We start from the raw sequence: 27,249 nt of genomic DNA, 5'->3' as shown, positions 1-27,249 counted from the left end.
GGAAAAGTACAATAGAAGTTCAAGATTCTGGAGCAAAACAGATCGTTTGGAAAACAAGTCTAAAGGGAATAGATTTGGGAGGATATTCAATTAAGTGTTCAGATGACCTCAGCTCTCTGAAATGGATCCTCTCAAATACTTGATTATGCCAAAACTATGAGGCAGAAAAGGCTAATTTGTACATTTCAGATACTTTAATTTCTTTCAAGAGACAGGCCTCAGGAGAGTCATTTGTGCAAACTGGCATGGGGAAAAGAAAGGAAGATATCTTCCCTGATAAAGGTACTCCAGGACTTGGTTACCGATTTACTCAAGTTAAGACCAATATTTAAAATAATTTCTCTCTGAGCACGTAGTGAAAAAATGCTGTTGCCAGTTTCAGACATAGTTATTCCACTCTTTTCAAAGCTACTTGCGGAGTTACAAATTCCAAATCCTGTAGATTTGGTTAGGCAAATTCTTGTCCAAACTTCCTATTCCTTTTACTATAATAGGAGAATACAAATTTCATGTGAACTCAAGGAACAGCAAAGACAGAAAACAGGAGACAAATTAATTAGCACATCCACTAAGAAGTGGCGGAATTGCCAATAAAGTTTAAGTTTTGGCCAACCCAACTACTCTACCCAAGGAAAAGGAGGCTTGAACATTGTGTGTGTGTGCACATGCTTGCCATTCTTGAATCTATTTTCAGTATCTTATAAAAAAACAAGCCTAAAACAGACCATGTAGTATTCTCAGTGAGACTGAACATTTTGGGACATAAGGCTAATTCCTTGTAGCAAACTCATTCAGCCCTTGCTTTAATTCAAGGGTGGACAACAATTTGCAGAATAGAGCCTAAGAACATGTCCCAGATGTGGTAATTTTCTAACAATCAGATCCAATCCTCTGAAACAAAACAAAAACAAAACATAGAAACAAAAGATAGAAACAAAAAACAACCTGGAAATAAATATATGGCCACTCAGCAGGCCATATGGATGCTAAAAGAGCATTTATGGGGAATGCTCTTCTCTGCATGTCTACAAAGAGTTCAAATGTTCATTCCACTTAGAGGTGCTTACGGAGCAGCCATCTTCTGTGATGGACCCCACCAGGAAATAATCAATTTAATACAGATAATCTTTGCCCAAACTCAGGGAAACACTGGAACAGCCCTTACATGACTGTAACATATAGACTGGTCTTATTTGAGATTGATGTGGTGAAGTGCCTGTTAGCTTTGGCTTCAAAGGTTCTAGTGTAACCTAGAACCTTAGAAAGAATAAAACTGTTGGTTTGGTTTTATGAGCCACTAGCAACTTTCTGGCCCTCACATCCCAGCTGATAGCAGGTTAAGTGTTAAGCTTTGTAATCCTCAGAGGAGTACTGCAATTCTCTGCAAGAAAGGGGTAACTGATGTGAGAGCCTGTAGAGGAAAGCAGTGAGTGGAACTCTATGCATACATAGAGTATTCAAGAATGATGACTGCCAAAACAAATAAACAAACAGGAAATCCTGTCATATGTGTCTACTGACTTTTGAAAGGCCTTTTCACTGACTTGGCTAAGCATCCTGTAAGATATAGACTTTCCCTCTCTCTTTTCCTAACTGGCATGTCAGGGGTTGAGCAGCTTGACAGTATTCCCTAGGTTATTATTTCGGATCCTTGCAAGACATGTGAGTGAGGCAGGACAGCAGTTCTCCTTCCCTCTCATTGTCTTTGTTCACCAGCTATTTTTCTGCTTCTTTTTCTCTGAATCATTATTTTCTTGTCCACAAATACCACTGTGCTGAAGATAGGTGGGAATATATGCACGTAACATCATGTCTTTTAACTGCACCAATTCTAGAAATTGCTTGGTTTATTATGAGATTAAAGACTGAAAACGCTAAATGACATGGAACATCTTGTGGAAAATCTACAATTTTCACATTTGAGTGTTTTATTTAGGGGCGACTTCTCACTAAAGGAAGAAGGCACTAAAGCGACTTCTCACTATCTTTGTTGCTCCTGATGGGAACCAAATCAAACAAAACTACTTCTCAGTTTCTGTTTTATATGGTAATGACACGCTGCCACTTTGAAGGCTGACTTGAGATTAACAATATACTTCCAAAAGATTTCAGAATCTTGGTGTCTTTTCTACATAACTTCACAAGGTTGTTTTTCACCTTTTCCAGTTATTCCAAAAGAAAAAAAACTCCAAGGAAGGGTGAAAAGATATTTTCAGAGAAGTAATTGTTGGGGTTTTTTCTAAAAAAAATTAAAGCAGAGACAATGTTTATTTCTGAAACTACATCTGGATTTCTCTGGGCTCAAATAGAGCTTAAAAATAATTTGATTTTGAATAAAGACATTCATACCCTTCTTTTACACATTTTTCAGGTACTAGGGCAAAAAGGCTAAGCTCCACTTTGGTTTTGTTGGATCAGAAAACATCTTCTTATAGGATTTTTAGACAGACATTTTGTTGCATTTGCTTTCCTTTTCAGAGACAGGGAGATTAAGACATTCCTGTAATTTTGTGGTTGATGCGTGTTAGCAGAAGAATTATTTTTAGGGAACTTGGAAAAGGGCCGAGGAAGTACAAGGCTAAAAGAGAAGGAATAGTCACTTCCAGAAGAGGGACTGACTAGCAAGCAGGGAGGATTTTACCTATATCTCCCTACCCTAATATGCTGATTTTGGTGGGGGTTGAGTGAATTTTCTCCACAGAAGCTGGTGTGGGGCTGTGTTACGGATCTGTGCTGGAAGCAACGTTGATAACCCAGGGATTTTTCAGCCACTGCTGAGCAGGGCTTACACAGAGCCAAAGGCCTTCACTGCCTCTCACCCCATCCCAGCAGCGAGTGGGCTGGGGGTGCACATGGAGCTGGGGAGGGACACAGTGGGGACAGCTGACCCCAGCTGACCAAAGGGATATCCCAGACCGTGTGGTGCCATACTCAGCATATAAACAAGGGGGAAAAAGGAGGAAGAGGGGTCATTCAGAGTTGCAGTGTCTGTCTTCCCGAGTTACTCTAAGCTGAAATGGACAGCCAGCTTTCCTGGGGATGGCTGAACACCTGCCTGCACACAAGCGTGAGCAAGTGGCCTTGTGGAGCTTAGCTGCCAGCTGGTTTTAAACCATGACATCTATACATTTTCTCTTTGGGACAACATACTTTTCCTTTTCTACTTAAATACAACTCTAAATCTGGATGAGATGGAAATTTGAAAATATAGTTAAACTGTTTATTTTTTACCAGACAGAGACATCAAATGCTTGCATCTCAGTCCTATTACAATTTCAATAGCTACCTCAGATGTTAGAAATTGGAACCGTACCTGGATTTTTGTTACCTGTTTGTTCACACTTGCTCTTCCAATTTACTGACAAGTTGGATCATGCTGTTAAAAACTGCTGTCTTCCACTGGAATGGAAACAGCGTATCACTTGTGGATGACATGTCTTCGGTGCAATGTACACACGTGTATGAAAACCCAAGCATGTTTTGATGCACTTGCACAAACAAGCAGCACTTTATTACCAATGTATGAAAAGAAACAGCTTCTAGTTCTCGTGACATAACATTGTTCAATGTCTAAGAGTTGGTTTGCTACAGCTTTAATTATTTCACGCCATAATAAAGATGTCACATCTATGTTCCAAAGCGTAGTATTATTAAGGAAAATCCTTAAAACGGTACTTGCTTTCTTGCATCTTCTGGTGCACTTGATCTACTATACAGGTGCCTTTTAGGGAAAGTTACAAATTTAGCCACCTACCAACCAAATATCAAACTTCATCTAGCCATCCAGGCTCTGGGTAAATTGAGACTGACATTTCTAGGTGATCCATCAAACCTTTCTTAGATTTTCATCTTAAGAAGGAATAAATCACTTTCTAGAGGTGTCTATCACTCATTTGGTGATTACTGAAAGAGAACTGACAACAAAGACACCCAAAGTTATTAGAGATGACTCTCACTCTTAAATCTTCAAGAGCACTTTGTATGGATTAAACTGCACTGTGGTGCATTTTAGCTGCTGCTGGCTCAAATTCTTGCCCTTGCTTGTGTGGGTGGAAAATGGCACAATACCAGCAGTATACCAAGCCACAAGCTGGATCTGTGGACTGGCAAGTTAAACCATCACAAACCAAGAAGACTCACAAAATTTTGTGAAGCTTTCTGCGATGACACCACAGGAGGGATTTCTCTGAATAAAGACTAACATGACAGAGACATCAATTCATGTTTCTCTTTACAGTGGAGCACACAGTAACATCTATACGAAGAAAAAAATGAAAGAAAACAATCTGCAGCCAAAATCTGGATGAATATTTATTATCAATCCCCTACTCTATGTCTGATTCAATCGCTACTGTCATTACATAATACTGACAGCGGCAGCACACTCATTACATCGTCTGTCTTCCATATTCAATGCTATCTGGCCTCTTTGCTTACAGCCATCTTTCATAAGCCACAGACCATTATGATGTTATTGTATCTAATAACTTTTTATTACATTACATTAACAATTCTTTGAAAGTGGGTTCATTTGCTTTTAGCCACAAACCTAAATACAAATGCAAATGCAAATATTTGCTGCTTTGGTAGACTGTGGCTCTGGGATCTAAATACTTTTTGTGGTGACTGAAATACAAGATAATGTATTTTACCATCCACATGAGCCTCAGTGAGGGTTTCTGAAAATTTGGCTCGAGTGCAGCTGCCCACTGAGAAACTTTCATTTGAACAGATGAGTGGAGTGCATGGAATTTAGCTGCTGTCCAAGGGACCTTCTACATGACTGGTCAGTTGCAAATACCTAATACAACAAGGATAAGACATCGCTCTCATGTTGGTCAGCGGGCCATGACAGAAAACTCCTTCCATGCATTGAAAATGTCTAAATGTTTTGGAATGCCAGAAATATGTTATTAAATTTGGACAGGAATGGGCATCTAAGGAGATCAACTCTGTGTAATTTAATGACAAAAATAAAGAATCTTAGGGTTCACATTGTATTTTTAAAATAAACAGCTTAAACCCTGAAAAAAAGAGTAGTTCATTAGAAAAACCAATGAGCCTCATCAAATCTGAAAATAATAAAACTATGCTTTTTATAATATTTTCAAGGGGAAATTCAGTATTCCTGAGGGGTGGGATAAAACTAATGTTGTATCAGATTTTCTCAAGTGTCAGCAAGGGCAATCCCTTGTGCAAACACAGCACAGCTGGCTTGATACTCATCCTGGAATGGCTGCATTTGATTAATAAAGAACCAAAGTATGATAACAAAATGCCATAATCATGGGTTTATGGAAAGTATATTTTGTTAAATTAGCCATCTCTTGTTATGAGATTATAAATTTGGTTAGCAAGGCTGAAAGTGTAGTCTCACATTTTTGCTAGGCAATTGGACTAGTATTTTACCAAACTGTAAAATCAATGTTCACAACCAATACAGACTAAAAGATAGGTAACATCTATGAATTAAGGAAGAATCATACTGTAATGAATGTACCTCTAGTGGAGAAACAGAAAACAGGTGTTGGTTCTGTACTATCTATCATTACTGTTAATAACATAGAAGAAAAACTTTTCTATAAAGTTTACAGGCAAAACACAAATTAAGAGTGACAGACAGAAGAAATAGCAGGAAAAAAGCTCCTTCTACTCAATTTGAGTAACATTTGAAATTTAAATACAAGCTAATAATATGTAAGATATTAATTCTAACCTATGGAGGACCGCACAACGAGAAACAAGGCCACACAGACAAAAAGAGGCTTTCTCTTCCTGGGAAACACTGATGATGAAAAACGGCCTGAGACCAGGATGACTAATGTGTTGGAAACAGGCTTGCTATTCTTGTGACCTGAAGAGCTATGGAGAGCCTTTTCAGCAGAATGAAAAAAAGCAAAAGCAGGAAAGCCCTACTATTTCATTGTCAGTGGCTCTGCAACCACTGCTGGACACTCAGTCCTGTTCAGGTGTCTGCAGCCCGAGAAAAGACGCGGGTGAACTAAAGAACATTCAGGAAAGACAACACATAACTCACAACTGCAAAAGTTGCCTTGAGGTTTAGTTCAGTTAGTGTGATGGTGCAAGAATTGTTTTATTAGGTTTTTATAAGAAGTTTATGTTACGGTTAATTTCACTGTATCCCCAATTCTGTAACCCTTTTGTGTTTTCTGTATAATAAGGTGTTTTGTGTCAATCATCCCACCCCCCACCTGACTTGTAACATCCTCTCTGCTCCCGCCCCCGCCCCGGGGCAGCCCGCCTATCACTTTGGGGTCCCTCCCAGATTGCGAAATCTCAGGGAGAGGGCTTCAGGTGATAGGTCCCCTGGGGGGAATTCCTTTGGCTCTGGATTTTAGTGGTCCAAGGCTTTGGGGGTGGGCACACCTTGTTACCCCCTGAATCCCCTGATTTGTTGTCTTGTTGTAACCCCCCCCCGAACCCTTCCCCCGCTTATAACGTGGAGGAGGGAGGTTCTCTCACTCTCGCTCGCTGGTCTCTCTGGCCTGAGGTTTGGACCAGCTGTGGACTTCCCGCAGCTGGGCCTGAATAAACATCTTTTAAACTGCAAAGCTGAGAGCCATCCTTTTCTTCTACTGCTGCTGCTGTCATGACACTACTTGGTCCAGCTGCTGCTGAGAAGCTGAACCAGCAGGTAAAAATAACCTGCGTGCCCATCCAAACTGGGAACATCTTGTAGCTGTGCTGACCAGAGCTAGCCGGAGGTCAGCGCCCGCCTGGTGCGGGGACAGAACGAGCAGCAAGAAGTTTGACCATGAGAAAGTTACACCATCATATCATCTAAGAGCAGAAACTTGCACTTATTGTTCCTACAATGACACCTATTTGCAAAACATATTTCATGAAACCTCTTACCCCCAAAGACCTTTCTTAGACAACACTGGCACTCAGGCATATCCAAAGTGTGATTCATTACAATAAACACCTCTAAAGCAGCTCATCTGAACTGTACCCCTGTTACCCCTTCAGTGGCTAGGAAAACCAGGCTTGATTGTGTAAGATGTAAAACATAAACACTAAGGATGCCTGAAAGTTAGGTGAGATGATTTCCATGCCCATTAAGTATGAATAACAGGAATAAAAATTTGCTAAGAGACAGCTTTTTGTTCAGTAACATCCAATGTCTGGAATTTTAGGCTAGACAAATGCATTAAAGAAGTTAAACACAAAGAGAGGAAAATTAACTGCCAGAATGCTATTAAGTGTGGTGCTGATTCTTCCTTTACTGGGAATTTTAAATTAAGATTTTTTTAAGATGTGCTTTGTCTCAAACAGAAATTAATTCAGAGAAGCCATAAAGCCTGTTCTATGTGGAGCACAGATTGGATGACACAATGTTTTTTCTGGTTGTATAATTTATGACTTGTTGAATATATTAGTAGAAAACACAGTTCTGAGAACAATCTCTCATTGGCAAAGCCAGAATACAGATGTTGTAAGAAGGATTCTTCTTTCTCTAATCATGATAATATCAAGAAGCAGTAGTCTGAATTTCTGTCAGCACTTGATTTCTCTTTGTATGTCCAGGTACAAATATAAATTGTATGATCAGAGTATCAAAGTTGTGGCTCCTAAAGAGGCAGGAGAGCTCAGAAGAAAAGCACACATTTCTAGCATTAAGCAAATAGGCCAGAATTGTTCCATTAGAAACCTCCAATTCTCACTGCAGAAAGACATTAAAACCAGAAGAAAATTGACCTAAAAATGCACAAATAGTTTTGCTAATAGGTATATAATCAGAGAATTCAAAGTGAAGAGTGTAGGTAATTTTGCCAACACTGTTCCATGATCTATGATCTTACCATAAATTCCATTAGTTACAAACATCAGATGTTGTTATGGGACATCACTTCGCATCACAAACAATGACAAGCTATATTAGCATAATGGGTTATTATTCCCAGATCCATGTGATCAGTACTCCATGGCAACCCAATGATAATGAACGCCTTTGTCAGTAAGAAAGCATGTACAAAACGATACGAAGCATGAACCTCAGGCACCTGAAATGGTACATAAGGCTGTTAACATGTTAAGAATTTAAACACCAGCATTGACACTTCTTTCTGTATATACAAAGAAATTTTCCCCGTGCCAGCCAATCATTGCCTTTGTGGGGACATGGCATTTCCAGGACACTTTCGCTCGAGGCTCACCTGTTGGGAAGTTGAGTGCCTAAAATCAGCCTGTGGAACAGAAACCATAAAAAATGACCCAAATGATAAATCACTTAAATAAATCTGGGTAAAATCTGCTGGTAAATTTACTGGGTAAAGCAGCATCTCAGAACAGGACCCACAACACCCAACACTGCCTTAGATATCTTGCCCCAGGAATCCTCACATTGTTGGGCCACTTCAAATGTTTAAAGCAGAACAGAGAAGCAGCTCCCCTCCCTTTCAGTTTGGTTGTAATTGCTTTCTATGTAACAGGGTAACGGCTAAAAAACTCACCCAGAATGTGATAGTTTGGGGCTAAATGCTTAATTAAACTTCAAGGTTTTGAAATCCCATCTCCAACCTTTAAAAAAAAACTTCATCTGGAATAAATAATGGAGTAATTTAAAAATAAACTTTGTGATGGTTTTGTTTTGCTTTTAATGAAATCAACCTGGTTCTAATTCCACTGATGTAAACAGTTAAATACTCTCTAGTTTTCCATGAAAACCCTGAGGACAATATTCAGCTTTCTGAAAATGCTATTCAGTATATCTTACTTAAATTATCAATGCAGATACTTACTAGATTTTCAGGACACCGTGCCAGTTCTTCTACAGTTTATGGAAAATCATAACTATCATTTGAATCAAAAATGCTTATGATTGCATGATTCAAAACACAAAAAAGAGACTGAAAAAGACTCCCAGATCACACTGATCACTTGTGTTTGATGACATTTAATGTTCACTGGTCACTCGTGTTTAGGAACTTCAATGACTGAAGATTTCCTGCATTAATTAGAACTACATAATTTGTCATTTGTATTTACACACATACATACATATAACAGTAATGCAGAGATTTGAACCTTCCAGCCAAATGTTTTGAATTCTGCTCCTTATAAAGCAGGTAAACATATCCAACCCAATAAATGTAAACAATACCAACTTGAAATGTCTTTTTTGAATTTAATATTATGAAACTGAGGATTTTGAAATAAAAAGTCATGCCCCAAGAATATTATCATAATACAAATGAAATTTTTAAAATGCATGATATCTCAGGCAGGTTTCAGGAAAGTTTACCAATTAGGTTGAAATTTGGTAAGTAAGTCTGCTAGCTGTGCAAGAGGTTCTGAAAAGTATTACTACATCTCTTTGTAAATAATTGAGAAAAATGCTTGATTAAAATCAGTGGTAGCAAGTTTGAAAAAAACTATCTCATTACCTTTCAGGGATAGATTCCTTTATGCAATGAGGAAATTACTGCAGAAATTAGTAAGAGATTTTATCAAGAAACAATGGTATTAATATTAGGCAGATAGTCCTTCTCAGTATCTATTAATATCAAAGCACACCATAAATTTAAATAAGTATCTAAATTGCCAGCAGTGTGATGCTTCCATTTCACTCCTTGAAGGACTACTGCTTGTCCTCAAATAAATGAAAAACGCTTACTTGTTTTGGGAGAAAATGCCATTCTCAGAGCTCCATTGTAGCAGTTAGTCACCTGGAATTCCCACTTTGGGCAAAACAGAGCTGGGAATTGGCCCAGGAGCAGCTATGCTATACATGGACCTTCTGTCACTGCAGCTGCGGTGAGAAATCCTGTTTCTCCCCTTCCAGTAAAGAGCTGGCCCTTACACTGCAGTTTAAAGATGTAGCCAGTCCTGTTTTTTCATGCTTTAAAAATCAATTCTATCTTGAAAGACATTTACAGATTCAAATGGTAAATAAGTTTCCAGGTTTTTACTCTAAATAATCCCTTATTTCACTTGATTACTTTTTCTTTTTCCTTTATTAATACTTATATACTTCAATGTCTCTATCTATCTATCTATCTATCTATCTATCTATCTATCTATCTATCTATCTATCTATATATATTTAAATGTCACAACATGCTATTTACCTTCTTTCAAATCCCTGATGAGGAGATAAAGTAAAGCCGAGAGTCCATCCTTGCAGTGCACAACTGCTTAGCTCAATCTAATGTGATAACAAACCATCCACAAGGATACTTTTAATATTTACAGTGTCTCATGCTAGTTTTAACACATTGCTCATAAAACTATTATGCTTGAATGTATTCTGGGTGACACTCAAGTATTCCTTAATGCCCAAATACATAATTTGTTTCTTCATTCAGCTGAGAACTGTCAAAAGGGCCCACATCTGTCTGACACTCTCCCCTGGGAGATGCTGCTACAGACTAGGTTTTATTATCAGCTTAGACATTACCTCCTGTGTTGGAGGAGAAGTCCGCTAGGAAGTTACATGCTATTGCATTACAAGTAATGATAAACAGAATAATAAGTTGAGAGGACATTTCTTTCTTAATCTGTGTGCTTTCTACTGCGCTGCATTACCTCATTGGACCCAGGCTTTCAGAAGTGAGGTAATATAGAGGATGTATGATTAATCTGAGGCCAAATGAACCAACTGGTGACCCAGTTACCTTAACAGAATGCACAAGGCACTTGCTGTTCTCCTCACCTGATAACATTTAACACTTTACATCCACCCAAGCGCTGAGGCAAAGGAAGGCAGGCCCTGTGCTGGAAGGACATGCTATAAAGCAAGTACGTAGGATGGAAATCAGGTCTCCTGCACTGCATTCTGCTCTTGGGAGGGGATTTCTCTGTCTCTCACCTCCCCCATCTCCCCAGCTGCTCTCCTCTTACTCCATCTCTACAATCTGGTGCCTCCTCATGGCTGTGTCTTCCCCACTTCAGGCCCTCTATTCCAGTTCTGGACTCCCATGCACTGTTTGCCCATCTAAACATTTCTCATCTGACCCTTCCATCCCATCCCATTCCCTTCACCCACCCCTCTCCACCACCACCGTGGCTCCATCTCATACCAGGCACTCTCAATTTCCACTCCCACTGTCTGGGAAGTAACAGTTCCTTCCCCATAATGATTCCCCTGCCTCCTCTCTTTTCATTCCCACAGGCTCTTTGCTGGGCTTTTATTGCAGATTCACTCCCCTCTGCCCTCACTTTCTTTGTGCAGTCACTGAACAGAGGCAGTTGGCTGTAAGGTCTCTGTCCCCCACCCATTCCCAACAAGAGAATTTTTAATGTGAACAAACAACAGGGTTTATTTTGCATTTTCTCATTATTAGAGAGGGTAGAACCATTTTGGCAGAAAATTCTAAAATTCACCTTCAGGGACATTAAGTTTAGAAGTGCTCTAAACTGCAGGACTCAGTAAAAGAGGAGGTTTACATTAAAAAAGTAGGCACTGCGATATACACACAATCTTTTTTTTTTTTTTTTTTTTTTTTAATTTCCAACCTCTCTATATTAACAACTTTTAAAAGTTAATTAAAACAATAATTCAAATTATTTCAGTTGCTATGGAAGTCTGCAGATCCCTTTAACACTCACTTCTACCCGTCCTATCCCTCACTGCTTGAATACATGACAGACAAATTAACAAAAACAATCAACATTCTTAACTTCACATTCCCTTTGAAAATATTTTCATCTTCTGTGACATATTTGTTAAAGATTCACCAAGGACACACTGAGACTTTGTTTAATTTACCACAAACCCTGATGAATTCTGTATTTCAAAAAGTGATACATTCCAACTTCTGATTCCAAGAATCAGAAATGTTCTTGATCAAACAAAGCATACATACACTGTTCTGTCCCATTTTCCTGCCTATGAACCACAGAACAAAAATCAAAATAACCACCTAGCTTTGGTTCAGATGGCACACAGATAAAGGGTGGGGTGAGGTTATTTATTTCAAACATCTGCCTTCACAGAAAAAGAAATACAGCTAAGTAATTTTCTCCTTATTTAAGACATCAGTAGCAACAAATATGCGTGCTGTGGAATTTTAAAACAATCCAATGACATTTCCATATGAAAATTACTACTTCTGTCCATTAAAAATCTCATTATATATATTAACTGGCTGAGTCATGATTTACAATGTGTCATTTGACTACCAAGAATGTGAAGGAAAATAGGTTCTTCCAGCACAAAAATAGAAGACAGAGCTTCATTTCTAGATCTAACACAGGATATGTGTTTCTCAGTTAATTTCTCTATTTTGATTTGTCCAGGAATAGCAATAAAGAAATCCTTCATATTCTGGTAATAATGCTGGAAGAATTTAAGTCTGCAAAGCTTCCAGATAGGAAGTACTGCATGAATATTATTATAATGGAACAAAGTTATATATATTATAATAATGTAACTACTGCAACCAAGTTATTTGCAGTGGTTTCCCTGCACCTGAATCAATGAATGTCAATTTGCATCTTGCGAATGTAGTTTAAAATAGGCAACACAATGAGTTTTGTGTGCAGTTCTCTCAAAGGTGTGACTGAAGCTGTTTCACAGCTGGGGTATTTAAGAAGGCTGTCACAGCAAGGATCTCCCTGAATCTAAGAAGGCAGGAGCCTCATGCAGCCATTTTTCAACATCTGAGATTCACTCTTCACTGTCAAACAGCCTCAATTTGAAAATTTGTAGAAACTTAAGTATCCTAAAGAATTCTGCCCTTCTCTGAATTGTCCTGAATCTGGTTAACATGTCCAAAAAAAGGCAGGCAAGTAGACTGAGTAAGTTTTGTTTCCACAGGAAAGCTATCTAAAACAATTCCAGCTGCAAGAGAATGACTACTTTCAGCACTTGGTATCTCAGTAATGTGCAAAGAATAAACCTCATTTTGAAAACATACCCAATGCATTGCTGTGGGTATATGCAGAAACCCACTCTGCAAACTCCTCAAGGAAGAACTTCGACAAGAGCTCTATCCAGGCAACATTCTGACTAAAAAAACAAATTAATCTACACATTTAAAGGCATTCAAAAATTATAATCAGAAATTCAGTAAGAAAGATAGTTCTGTATATTGTGTTCAACAAAATTTTTTCAAGGAAAACAGTATCAAAACAAACCATTTAATAAATGGACATCCTTTGAAGCTTAATTTACTCCACATACAAGTTCAGACTCTCCAAAGTTAGAGAGAGAGGAGATAGCTTGAGATTAGGAAAAAATATTAGCATAATGACCACCAAATTATAGGAGAATTCCTTGGAACCAGTATCTTTGTCAAACTTTTGTGCTGATTCCTCTGTGACTTTGTCTGACTTCTGTGCTTACTACTTAAGAATTCAATGAATTAGTCTTCCAAAATCAAGCTTTTCAAAATATAACTAAACCATCTGCAACTTCATGATTATAAATAAAATCAAGATTTGATGCATTCTGTTGATCAGTCCTTGTCTGATTCTAATCTAATGTCTTCACATTTTGGCCATACACAAACTGTGATTTCTCACCCCCTCACTGACTGGTGAAAAACCACAGCAGTCTCTCAACTTGTATGCATTATCACTACATGTGTTGACTGCAAATTTCTGAAAAAACAGAAAGTATCCAGGATAAACATTGTATAGCATGTCTCCCAAAAGGGCCTCAACCCCCCCCCCCCCCTTTTTTTTTTTAATGCGTGAAACTTCTCTTCTAAGGCCCCATACACCTAATTAAGCTCTTTATCAGGAATGTATTCCCCTACAGAATCATGATACTGTCACTATAGTGATCCCACAGTATTTACAAAACAACACTCTGATTTCTCTGCAAATCAGTGTCCTGAAAAGAGTCCCAAAATCTCTCTTCTGAGACATGACAAAGATGAATCTCTCAAGCACCTCTAATACCAGCTGTATCAGTGATCTTATATTATGCACAAACATCAATATTTTGGGTGGTGTCTCCGTATTTGTGATCTCTCTTTCACACAGATGAGGAAGCAAGTGGCATTCAATAACTCAGTGAAACTACTGCTACTTGGCTGAGAGCAAACTAGGAAGTCAGTGTTTCTCAGGTGTGTTTCATTCAGTGGCTTGTTTTAGCAAGCTCTGCTGTCTGTTGTGAAAAGAAAAACTCCCTCGGTTTTGAACGTGACTATAATTGCCAATATAGAGAAGATCATAAATATGTAAGGAACTGCCAAGCTTCTCAGTAGTTCCTGCAAAGACGAGAGTCTAGGCTTCCGAACAAGTTCTATGTTTTCCCCTTTGAAATGTGCCATATCAAGGGGAACTCCAGAACCTGGCAGACAGAGGCCAGAGAGACCACCCTGCTGAAGAAAGACGCAGAAGTATCGCTCAGTACTTCAGTCCACTATCACTAAATTCCCTGCCTCATTCAGTGATGGGTCCACATTGCCCTCTTTCAGCCTTTTACCACTAAGGAAACAGGAGTAACTCTTCTTCTTGACTTTGATAGTCCTTGAAAAGCCCACTTCCAGTTGCGTTTTGAATTCCCAAGCACTGTTCCTGCATGCCCAGGCAACGTCTATAAATTCCTTCTCTGCAGCCAAATCACACTTCTGCCTCAGATATATCACCTTTTTCACAGCAGAGTTCAGCCAAGAGGCCCCTGATAAGCTAAGCCAGTCTCCTCATACTCCTGCTTGTTTCCTTAGGCATGGGGAGACCACTCTTGTTTTTGGAAGATGCTGACCTCAAAGACTTGTCAACTTTCCAAAGTTCCTTTGCCTTTTAGAGCTGTTCCTCGTGAGATCCCCACTAATAGCTTCTGAAATCTCAAAACTGAAATATCCTCTCCTTAAGTCCAGGGTCTGTACACAGCCACCCTTTCCCCACTCTTCTCAGGATTTTGAGCTCCAGTCAGGTCTTCCATGTTAGTGGGTAACAGACAAACTTGCACTTCACCCATTTGATCCATTTTAATTCAAGAAGTTACTTCCAATGCCCTCAAGAAATCTTGACTGCTTGCATCCTACTATTTCGCACTTGCAGCAGACTTCAGGAAGTTCAAGTCTCTCATGTGAACCAAAATCAACAATTTATGAACTTCCTCAAGTTGTTCCAAGGAGACTTTCTACACCTCCTCACTCTGATCAATGTGCTGTAACATATCACCCTGTAACACTTCAAGTCATCTGTTCTAGTCCTGACTCACAAGGTCTCCAGAACACTGTCACCCATTCGTCCCATAGAAGAGCTCCAGATCCTTAAAGAGTTCATTCACAAAGACAGCAACTTCCACTCCTTATTTCCCTGCAGGTCCTTCCTCATGAGCTTGTATCCATCCATCCATCCATCCATCCATCCATCCATCCATCCATCCATCCATCCATCCATCCATCCATCCTAGCATTCCAACTGTGTGACCAGCTAACACCCAGCTTGCTACTGCTGTGACATTGTAACCTGTGACTGCATGTAGCACTTGACCTCTTCCAGATTGTTTTCCAGAATGCATGTATTTGTACAAATACATTTAAGGTATGCGTACAACATATAAAAGGCTGTCTCTTTATCCTGTTCTACAGTTCCTAGTACATTTCTCTTATTCCCTTTGCCCTGCATCCCTTGCTTTCCACCCCTGTTCACTGCCACCTAACTGAACTACGGATCATAATCACCCCTCCACTCTCATCCATGGTTTCCAGCTCTCAGCAGGATGATGAGCCAGTCAGCAGATGTTTCGTCCTGCTTTGTCATACTATTGAACACCTCTCTGTTTGCATTCTTAAAAATATAAACCATGAAAGAACTTAAAATATCTCACTGATAAAGCTACAGCGAAGTTTGAACATTAATTATGTTTAATATTCCTTTAAATGATTCAGAGGAAAGACTATTTGAGGAGAAGGGATTTTCTTTCCATGGACAATTAATTCTAATCAGTTAAGGTAACTCAGTGACTGAAAAATTACCAACTCACAAATAACTCAGCTACTTATCTCTGTGAAATTATTCTGCATTCCAACTTTATCATGAAAACAATGGTACCAACTTCACTGCTGATGCTCTAAAAAGAGAGGGATACAAAAGCTAGACTTGTCTTCTTCCTGGAGAAGGAACCATTACCACTACTTAGAAGCAGGCATAGGTACAGGAGCCACTATTAAAGTAAATATAATTTACCATACAGTTCCACCAGCCTAACAGCAGGAATTAGCCAAAACTGTCTCCTACTCCCTTTCTCATGCTGACACCAGCAGCTACACTATTACAGAAAGCTTAGCTTTCACGGTATTAACTCTATGGGTAAGAGTAGGAGCATGGGGGCAGGAGTAAGAGGCTGGGATGAGACTGTCCCTCCCCAGTCACAGCTACTGCAATGCCACATGTGCCATTCATGGTTTTAAGACCCACAGGAATTCAGTCTCTAGGACTACCAACCCATGGCAAGTGTCTGTAGTTTCTGATTGTTTAGAAACTCAGGAATGAATACAGAAAATAAAGTTGGACAAGCATGTGCAACTGTAATTCTGTAGGTGTGGAGCCTGCTTCCTACTTCTCCCAAGTCAACATACAGAAAAGAGTTAAACTATTAATGCAATGAGTGTACCAAAAGTGGAGAAAATACAAAAGGGTTGTTAAATAGCAATTTAATATAATACACTAATGTAATAGCTTATATTTTAAACACTATTGTACATTTTATACTCCTAAGGTATCCTGTTTATCACTTGCCTTGTACCTATGCATAAACTCTTTTTCATAATTATAGTTCTTATATTTATATAGACATATAAAAAGAAAAGATATCACAGCTTATTCGACGGTATGTTATACGAATAGAGGAAACAGAAGAATCTTTAGCTCTTTCCCTGATCCTTTTGAATAATAACTAGCAATACTAGAAAAAAATCAAACTGCTGGTATTTTGATAACATCATGGATGTCACAAATGAATCACTCAAAGTGAATACATGTAGCATAACAGAATAGTTTTGTTTTACCTGTCGTAAAACAAAATATGTTTTTACCACAGGTAAAATAATTAGAACCGTTATGGAATATCTACCAGTAATTAACAAAGCCTATTTCCAGATCATCTTATGTTTTGGTGGTTTTAAGTTTTACCACAAAAATTTATGAACTATATTGCAGTCAAAGCATTTGCAAATTTTTACTGCAGTAATTCAAACTTTATAATGACAAGGAAATCCATTCTACAAATCAACTGAATCTTGCAATAAAGCATTTATGATCCTCTCGTCCTTTATTTTTTTCCTCCCAGTATTGTAGAAACACTTCTGGAATGTCCTCAACAGAGTAGCAAATATCAAAATAAACAAACAAACAAAAAATCCTTTTTTAAAATAGTTCCCATGTACCCTAAGTAATAAAACTTTCACTTTCCCGTGCTTCTGAAAAGAGCCATGTCAAAAGGCAAGTTCTAAAACGGGTACTACCAGAACATAAACATTGCGGTTTACTACCTTTCCCTTCGGATCAGACCAAATACAAAGGGAGACAACAGTCACCATTATCAAGCGAGACACTTTGCTGCTGACAATCACAGACAACCTAGAGCTGAAGAACACACTAAGCACCCTCCCTTCAGGCTCAATGGACGGAGCAATCAATCCCCTTCACACAGCACCGCACCTTGAATTAATGGCATCCCCGGCCCCAGGCAGGCTCAGACGCCGAGACGGGAGCAGACGCTCAAGCTTGGTGCCCGGGGCTCCCCGCGGGCGCACGGCGGTGACAGCCCCGCAGCCAGCGGCGCACACGGCTCCCGGCTCCTCGGCCCGCTCTCCGCAGCCACCGGCCCTGGCCCTTCCCCAGCCGCTTCAGGCCAGAACTGATCCTCTCTCTCCCTGCGGGGCGAGCTCGCAGCACATCGGCTCCTGGAATCAGGTTATTTGGGCCTGCAAGAGTACGGATGCCAGAGCAAGAGAGAGGGGAAGGAAGGATAGGTTCTCCCTGTTCAGTGAATGTGTTTGTCTAAGTGGGAGCTGGGAAACACAAAGGAGCCTCTTTCCTTGATTGGTTATCTTGCTACAAATCTCTTAAGTCTGATAGCATGGTGTGCTCAGCTTATTCAGCCTTAAACAGGTCTGTGTTTGACTGCAGATAAGGGCACCCTACAAAACAGCTGTTATCATCCTTATGCACAATAAAATCTAACTAGAAGATCAAACCAGTGCATCACAGACTTGGACAGAGACTTTCAGCTAAGAAAATGTCTGTGGCCTTCCCTTTTCTCTTGTTCATCAATACAGGACTTCATGAATATTCTCTGTAAAAAGGCTGAGTTTTATTGCCTTCTGTATTACGTTCATTTAATGAAATGTTCTCCATGAATTTCTTTTCCTGACATGGTAGAAACATACCTTCAAAAAGAAGAACAGAAATGACACGGCTGACCACATGGCAGCTAGCAACCCTTCAGGCTCCACGATGGCCACTGGGGAGTCTCTGATGCCTGATGCTCTTTTGACCACAGAATTTGCTTGTCCAGCTTGGTACGTGACCAGCAAGCTGTGGAGGAGCCAGAGATCCTACTGGGAGTGCTGTGGGATGTGAGCTGATGCGGGTGTCTGTGTGCCCCCAGGACTGCGCTGTCCCCGATGTTACCACCACTGGTAAACAAGAAGTAGCTTTTGACAAGTGCTACAGGGACTGGGCGCACAGGGGCGCAGGGAAAGAGAACGCTGCGTAGTAGGAGGACTGAGCAATGGGCCCTGTGCAGCACAAAGGGGAAGAGGATGATGACATGAGGATTTTGATGTGGATGTTGGCTGCTGTGGAAGAAGGCAAGGAAGTATGGCCATGGCAAAGAGACCTGAAGTCCTGATACTAGAAATGTCCTTATTCTGAGTCTGCATTAAACACAACTCTGCAGCAAACCCCCATGCTATTCAAAGGTAGATAAACAAGCATTGCAATCCTTAAAATCAGGCAGATAACTCTGTTCTATGAGAAGTGCCAAATACAATATTCCCTATCCAAAATATGCAATTTCATTTCATTACACAGAAAGAAAACTTAAAACCTATTTCTAGCAACTGTGAGACAAAGAAATGCAGCTTCTACAAATCCACACAGGAGCTGACTTGTGAGAGCATGAGTGAGCCATCTACCTGTATCATTTAGATTCTTCTACAGAATCTTTTCCTCCAATAAATTTAATTGCTGATCAGATTGGGAACTGCAAAAGGCAGAATTTATTACAGACTTTTCTGTAGTTTATAACGATGGTACTCTAGCTTCTTGTAGCTAGATTTCAAAATTTCTCGACAGATTTTTTTAAACTGAATTTGAAAAAGTCATTTGGAACTTAAATTCAGAATAAATCTCTTATTTATTCAGAAAAGTAACAAAAAGATCAGGCTTAAAATTCTTAACATTTGTATTCACGTATTATGCCTTGAATAAATTACAAATGTTTATTTACAAAAATGCATTTTGCAATAGTTCCACACCAAATCTGAGGAGAGGACTCTTAATTGTCCTAGTTTTGGTAAGCCCTATTTTATTCTTGTCAGTTTATTGACCTCAACAGGCCAAGTGAGCATCACTCACCACCCTGTGCAGGCATAGCCATTTTACAAGTACTTTCAAAAAGAAGTAATGCAAATGATTAATGAAGTTGTTGACTAATGCAGCACTCATCAAAAACAGTCAAATATTTAAGAAAATATAAGAACGTACATGAGATGGGTAAAAAAGCCCCTCAGATTATTTTTATTTTCCAACCAGAGAATCCCAGTTCTGATTCCATCTCCAACACAACACAGGAATATTTTCCTGACAGCATGACTTGTACAGTATCTTATGGACACATGCAGAGCAAAAGTCTGTCTTGGGAACTGCACAAAGGAGTATTTTGAGATCTCTCAGTTTGATGGGATGATTCGAAGGCCAGACTGTGACTTGGCTTTTTTATCGCCCAGGAGGAAGACCGCAGGCTCTCTGAGAACACACCACAGTCTGTATTGGACTGCATCATCCTGACTGCAACAGTTAAAGTGAACCCCACTGTCCATAAACTATCTGACTCCTTAGCTGGATGATGGACATGCAAAAGCAAGCAGCATGCTAGGTGAACACCTCGGTGAGTGCTGTGTGACACTGAAGTGAAATCCTGCCTGGCATGCCAAGAATGCTAGTTTGTTAAAACTCCTTAGATAGCAGAATCAGGGAAAGATGTTATGCCAAGTAGAATAACTGAGTATATTTCATGGTATGGGCAACAGACATGGATGGCAACCTGCTAGAAAATGCTAATGTTGCACAAGCCAAAGCACAAATCAATGGAAAGGCCTGGTTTTGGTGGGACCAAAAAGCCTGGGAAGCATAAATGCTGTTTAAACGGATGCTTTAAAGTGCCAGTTTGCAGAAACATACATGGACAGCACCTCTGCACTTTTAACATTGCAGCAAAATATACACTGGAGGAATCAGAGATGTTTTTCTTTTAAATCTATATATTGGACCTCTTGCTGCTATGTAAATGCCCCAGCATAATTTGGCTTTCTTCCGGTCTTGGGTGTGCAGACACAGCACCTATTCTCTGAAAAACATGCTCCCGTGCATGCATGTGCAGGCTTCCCAGCAGTTTCTCAAGCAAGGGAAGTGTTTTCCTCTGCTCCACCCATCACATTAGTAGAGCTGAAGAACGCCCTAGGTTTTTTGAACTCCCTACTGCCTTCTTATCAAACAGCTTGTTTTTCAGCTAGATAGGATACTTTCAGATTTATGGAACATACCCTTCCAGTATAGAAGTAAAAAACCCCCAGCTGTCAACAAGTTTAAGGCAACCTAGGTTCATTCACTCTACTTCCTCTGTTTCATCAGACACAGTAGAAGGGGTGTTTATCCACTAAAAAAAATGCCAGAAATATCAATTATTAATATACTGTTTCCATTTCTCTAAACTAAACCTTAAGGACTTCTAATTTCAGACTAGAAATACCTTTCCTATATTGAAATACTTTCAATACACTCCAAGATAAAGAAAAAGAAAAAAAGAAACCACTTTAATTATACAACATAGTTGGTTTAATATTCTTATATTAAACTTATATTAAACTGCTGGTTTTACTTCAAGTTACATTAGGCTATTACAAAGTTAATGCCAGAACTGATTTGATTTCTGCACCATAAGCTGACTTGTTTTTTTCTGTCATAAGCTGCGCCTAGCCTGTTATAAAATATGTGCTGTCAGAACACGCACTTATAGTCTCAGTATTTGATTAATATTAGTCCAAGAAGGTAACTGAATCATAAAATTCTCTCCTAGTCCTTGTGGGATCCCTTATTTGAATGAATATACACTAAATGTTTTTGTAGGAGGACAGATAAGCAATGCTGTTTAGGTAATACTATTATTCCCTGGTGGCTTCACACTTGTGGTAGAAAAACAGATTTAAACAAGCACCACAGTGTTACTGAGGTTACAAATGACCTGGAAAAATACAGTTTCTATGGATATCATTTAATGAATACAAGTCTTGCATGTCACACATCTAATACAGTGTTTTGTTTATTTCTTTGCAGTTATTAGGTACTCCCCTTGTATTGAACAGATCTTGCAATTCTTTTATACCACAGAATTTTTAAATACTAATCTTTTATGCAGACATTATTAAATTATAGATAGTAGGATGATGAGAACCTTATTTCACATGTAGCCAAGTTGGATTTTTCCAGAGATATAGTGTTCTATCTCTTAAAAACAGTTAAATATGGAGATTTAGCACTATTAATAAAAGCTTCTACAGAGGAGGAATATACTGTTCATGTAGTTTAACTTAAAAGGCAAATTTCTGCCAGTCTTATCACCTTACCTAATCTGAATATATTTGCAAGCACTAAATTTTATTCAGACATCTTCATTACATAATATTGCTAAAACGTCTGTAGAGTAATTGATTTAAAAAGCAATGGAAATCAGGAACAGCAGTACTGAAAAGGCTAAGGCAGACTAAAATGCTATTTGTTTACATGCTGCAAAACCTAGCTTGGATCAGATAAACAGATGGATTCTTTCTGGCTAGAAATATTGCATAAGATTCTGAAATTAGCCATAGAGGGTGGGAAGTGCAGCTATAAGCAATTGATGTTTTGCTTCCCATCACATCAAAATGACTTTCAGACCTGATGCAGAATAATCATATTTTGTCCTCGGTGCACAATTAATAAAAAACCCAACTTCTGAGCAACGCCACACCCTTGTGATTAAACATCATTTAAAAAAAATATTTAGATAAAGTCTCAACAAATCAAACAAACATGTAGGCAGGAAATGCTGTTTGGAATGCACTCCCTGCAATGTACTGTTAGACCCAGAAAGCAGCCTAACTTCAGAATTCAATCAAGCAAAATCTAGTATAATCTCATTACAGCCTTTGCAGTTAATGAAACCTACTTAAATCTCTGACATTTTGATTTTTAGAGCTGACAAAAGCAAAAATTACTTGGTTTATATAACACAAACATACAGAAAGGTAAGATTCTATCCTTTAGGTCATCCTAGCTATTTACCAAGCAATGCGTAATATGAAAAGATTACTCTTCTGCTACTCACTATTGCTCCAGGATTTCAGTAAATATTTGATACTGATTTCAAAGAAGCCTGAATCCTGCTGGCTAGCCATGTCTGCTGCATACAAAGAGGCTTCTATAATTCTGAGCAGCTGAAGTGGCAGGTACTATGTATGTAGATGTGACTGTCACCAGTCAGTGATGTAAACGAGGGGTCAGAGGAGGAAATGAAGTCTCCGCAGATCCACTTCTTCCGTTCATGGTAGGTAAGCTCATTTAAAAAAAAAAAAAAAAAAAAAAAAAAAAAAAAAAAAAAAAAACAACTCAACAACAACAACAAAAACACACCATGCGATTTTTTGTCCTTTGCTCTTCCTTCGGGGCTTGTTCTCAGTTCTGTCTGAAGAGTATTTTATTCCCTCGCCCCCTCAGTACTGAGTGTTTTCATTTAATCCATTCCACGCGCGGGCAGATTCCTTCTGGTCGGCTCAGGCATATGCAGCACCAGGGCACTTGCTCACAGGCACGGTTCGAGCGCCTTGCCGAAGGGTGTCTGAGCCTGCTTCCAGGACCGCGCAGCCTGCCTGCCTGTCGGAGGCTGCTCTGCCACCGGGAGCTGCCAGCCCGAGCGTGTGCACCTCCTCTCGCCCGCAGAGTATCAACTTGGAGCCCCACCGAAACCCTCTTCTGCAGCTGCAGCAATCTCACACGTACCGCTTAGCTTCAGGGGGAAAAAAAGCACCCTCTAATGAACATCCTCTGCCTGCTCTGGTCAGCTGCTCTCCTTCCGCCTGTTTCCAAGAAGAGCACGCCGAACTGTACACAACTGCATCATGCTGCGGTAGAGCTGAGCTGCACCCATAGATCTGATTGCAGTGACGTTGGGAAGGAAAAAAGGCTCTCCCTCAGCCCAGTTGCACAAGAGAAGCACTTCCAGAGCACTGAACCCACGGCATTCAGGCTGGCTGCTTCTGCTTTCCTTTCACTGCTACAGAAAAACGTGTTGTCATTTTCGTATTGACACTTTTTCCACCCCCACCTTAACAAAGATGAGAGACAGCAAGCTGAATTCCTAACAGCAAGTAAGCCAGAGAGCTCTCTGCTTTGTATTCACCTCTGAAAGAGCCACAGAAAACTCAGTGTGATATCATTTTTACCTTGAATAATGGTTTCTAAAGAGGAACTGCATTCACGTAAGAAAAATGAGGCAGAAGCAATTCACTGCTTGATAATCTCTATTTTCTACAAAATACTTAATTGCTAGGTACAGTTTCCATATTCCTAAGGTTTTATTTCATATAATCACAGTACATCACGATGCATATTTTAATGGTAATAAAGAAAAATAAGAATCAGTTTCCAAAATACTTTTTGTTTCACATATCCTTGGTATCATCCTTCCAGATATTATTTCCTGGGAATAACTTTTTTTCTCACTTGGTGAAATAAATTTCCTGCAGCATTTCATAATTATGGTATCTGAGACAAAACGGAGCATGTCTGCTGCTGATTCTTCTAAAAACTTTGTCAGCAATTATATTTGCACATTACTTTTAGTTTCAGTATGCAGAGTATTTGATGTTTGGATTGGAAACCGAAGAACACAAGGTCACCGAGACCAAGCTTCTGTGGTTCTCACTGAAAATATGCTAAATGTCTTCTGCAAACATGCCTCATCTAGAGATAAGGTTTTGTGTCCTCACTAATGACAGGCTGTTGTTGAAACTCACTTTGTAAACTTTCTTTCAGTTCCTAAATGAACTTCACTCAAAACCTGTTTACACCCTTTCATGGACATGAACAATCAGAAATGTTCAGAGTACCTCAGGTTTGATCTCACCAGCCACATCAATGAGAGCTGATCAGCTTTTCCTCCTTGTGCTGTTAATTATCATCCCATTGCTGTCATTCTGCATCCCCAATTTATATTGAGACCCTGCTGTCCCATTTGTACCTCCTTCCCTGCTCCTTCACTGACAAAGCCTCCTCTTCCTGCCATCCTGTTTTAGCCAGCACAATCCAGCGTTCTACAATTAAACTCAAATTTAACACCAAACAAGACAAGTTTCAAGATCTAGGAGTGATACCTTTCCACCATCCAACTAATTGATTTTTCATCCGACACAATGCCAAGTAGGTTTGGAAGTTCTTATTCACCCTCACAAATAGTGCATTAATTCATATGTTCAAGGATTTAAGTAATAATTTCCCCTGTGGTGCTATGCTATATCACACGCTTTTCTGGAGATGACTGATACATTAATTTTATTGCAACTCTCTTGTTGAAAATAAAACCAGGAGGTTAATTTGCAAGTGGTCTATTTCCCAAATCTGTATTAGATTTTATCCAATTTTAAATTAAATTCACAGCTTTAAATATAATCTCCCACCAAATTTTTTTTTTCAGTCTTGAGTATCAAGCTGCTTCGCTGTTGAAGCAGATCATTTTCCCCCCAACAAATCTGTGGTTTATATTTACAGGACAGAATCTCTCTTTTGATATGCTCAACAAAAATGTTATTACTCTAGCTGCAATGTCATATGCCTGCCCTTCCTTGAGTGAATGAATGGGAAGTTGACTGGTTTTTGTAATGTGCATTTGAAGATCTTTCAGGGTTTTTTTACACCTCACAACGGATTTTTTGTTGTGTTTGTATTACTTCTCCTACGTCTGTTCTTCTACAAGGCAAAATGAAAACTAAAGGCAAAAGTATTCATGTACTTATTCTTATAAGAATAATCAAGTCTTATTCTTACTCCATTCTCAACGTCACTGGAAACTGGACTCTAAAATCAATGTTCTTGTTTCAAAGTTGTAAAGGAGTAAGGATGTTTAACAATTTGCTTTTTATTCCTTCACATAGTCTTACTCAGCTCATCTTTTGTACTGCTGCTGTCAGAATACCAGCTGACATGGGTGACCTGTTAGCTCCATGGGATGCTCCTGAGGGTCCCACATGTCCCCCAACAGGCAGAATGAAAAGTTCAAGGTTTTGTTGGTTGGTTTTGATGCTTTCAAGTAAAAAAACTTTCAGACATTCCACACAGGCAGCTTTCTTAGCTGTCACTATCCAGCTCCTTTTTATTTCTCAAGTTTGTATTTTCAAATCTGCAGATCTACCCTTATTTTGAGTCAGCTTGTAGGAACAGGATCCAGTAATGTTCTTGTCACTTGGTCTTGACCAGTTACCAAGTCTAACCAGTCTAACAATCTTTTCTTGACTTTGTGATCATTTGGTGAAGAAATACATGGGCACCCGGAGACACCCGTATTTGACTACCATAGGTAGAGTTCATGTCTGGCATGTGAAAGTATCACCTAATGCCCAGTTGCACCTCCTTGTGGAATAACATTAAAGAGGCTACAGATACCTTCAGCTGTCTGTCTAGGAGTGGCAGATCCCCAGCACCTTTTTACCGACTTTCTCAGAAGTGATATGGTGCCAAAGTAATCCAATTTCATGTACAGTAGGCCTTTTTTAAGCATTGCATCACAACATTAATGCAGAATCTCACTGCTCTCACCATTCAGTATTCTTTCTGGAGAACATGTCTACCTCTTGTGTTTTTCCACTGACAGTATGGTGCTGTACCAAAATACTGAAAAGCTTAATGGATATATTAAGACAAAGCATATTAAGAAAAAATGCCACCACTCTTAGAGTCTGTATTTTTGGCATCATATGAACGTGTTCATACAGAATGGTAGTTAAGATTTACTTCAGGTTTGATACTCCTCCATTATTGGTTCTGCTTTCAAAAGTACCGCCCATAACATAAATGCCCCAGAATTTAACTTCTTTAAAATTAAAAAGATAATCAATTAAAATCTTACTAATTTCTATCATCAATCAGAAAATATTTTTAAAAAATTTAAATGCTAAATTAAATTTAAGCATTTGCAACTCTAAATTTGCAAGTAAGACATCTTCCATATATAATAATTTTACCCATATTTTGGAAACACTCCTGAAACAGGAATAACACAGTGAAATGTCCGAAACATCAGCACTCTAATTTAGTGTTCTGAACTTATTTTTGGTAGGCTCACAAGACTAAGAAATTTTGAGGTCAGATAGCTTCCACTTTCATTTTTGTAGACTTTGCAATATTTACAATTTAATTACATATTCCAGGCTGTGAAATATAGACAGGCATGAGCGTACGAAATCTGTCAGTGAAAGTAAATTGTCTGATGAGGGCTACTGCAGATATTTACAAGTACAATGGGCTCCTTTTTACGATATTACTACATGGGAATTGACAATAACAGCCGCTTTTTTTTATTCACCATATGAAAGGAAACCACAGATTCAAAATGTAAGGCTTCTCACGTGTCTGCCATGATGAACTATCTGCTGATTACCATAAGCATTGTTTAAACTACAAACGTTTGTGTGCAACTCTCATGCCACATTTGTGACACACTGAGCACCTTCTGTTCTCTCACTGTTTTCTGAGATCAGAGTTAACAAACATCCAGGAACCTTGATACCTGGCTAATACCCTTCTCAGTCTGAACAGAGTCTGGAGCTGTGGAGTTTCCTTGCCCCAACTTTGGGAAAAAGAAGTTGGGAGATGCTGTTCATCAGCATGGTCAGAAGTGTTACTGCGAGCAGAAGGCTGCATGAACAGCTATTGTCACTGCAACACATCTGAAAAATAGACTTCCAAAGCTTTCCCTCAGTGAAGGAACAAGAATAACAAAACCACATGCTGCTGGAGGTATTCACAATATCTATCTTGAGGCATCCAGCTCAGATGCCTACACTGGGAGGT

The 27,249-nt window shown here is 39.2% G+C and overlaps 1 protein-coding gene across 4 annotated transcripts in view; it reads right to left on the bottom strand.

Moving 5' to 3' along the window:
* Positions 1-27,249, bottom strand: part of FRY (FRY microtubule binding protein) — a 183,187-nt gene that overhangs the window by 138,425 nt on the left and 17,513 nt on the right. For 2 of the 4 annotated variants that reach the window (XM_040056716.1, XM_040056718.1), the window contains exon 1: positions 22,514-22,763. The exons of the other annotated variants lie outside the window; for them this stretch is intronic. In XM_040056716.1, coding sequence (XP_039912650.1) covers positions 22,514-22,583 — 70 coding nt within the window. In that variant the 5' untranslated portion in view covers positions 22,584-22,763. Of the gene's footprint in view, positions 1-22,513; positions 22,764-27,249 lie in introns of those variants that run through there. 4 annotated transcript variants of the gene reach the window in all.

Source organism: Hirundo rustica, chromosome 2 (assembly GCF_015227805.2).
Source record: "Hirundo rustica isolate bHirRus1 chromosome 2, bHirRus1.pri.v3, whole genome shotgun sequence".
Taxonomy (NCBI): Eukaryota; Metazoa; Chordata; class Aves; order Passeriformes; family Hirundinidae; genus Hirundo; species Hirundo rustica.
The sequence above is the reverse complement of the archived record's forward strand: the minus strand, read 5'-3'. Positions and strand labels throughout refer to the sequence as shown.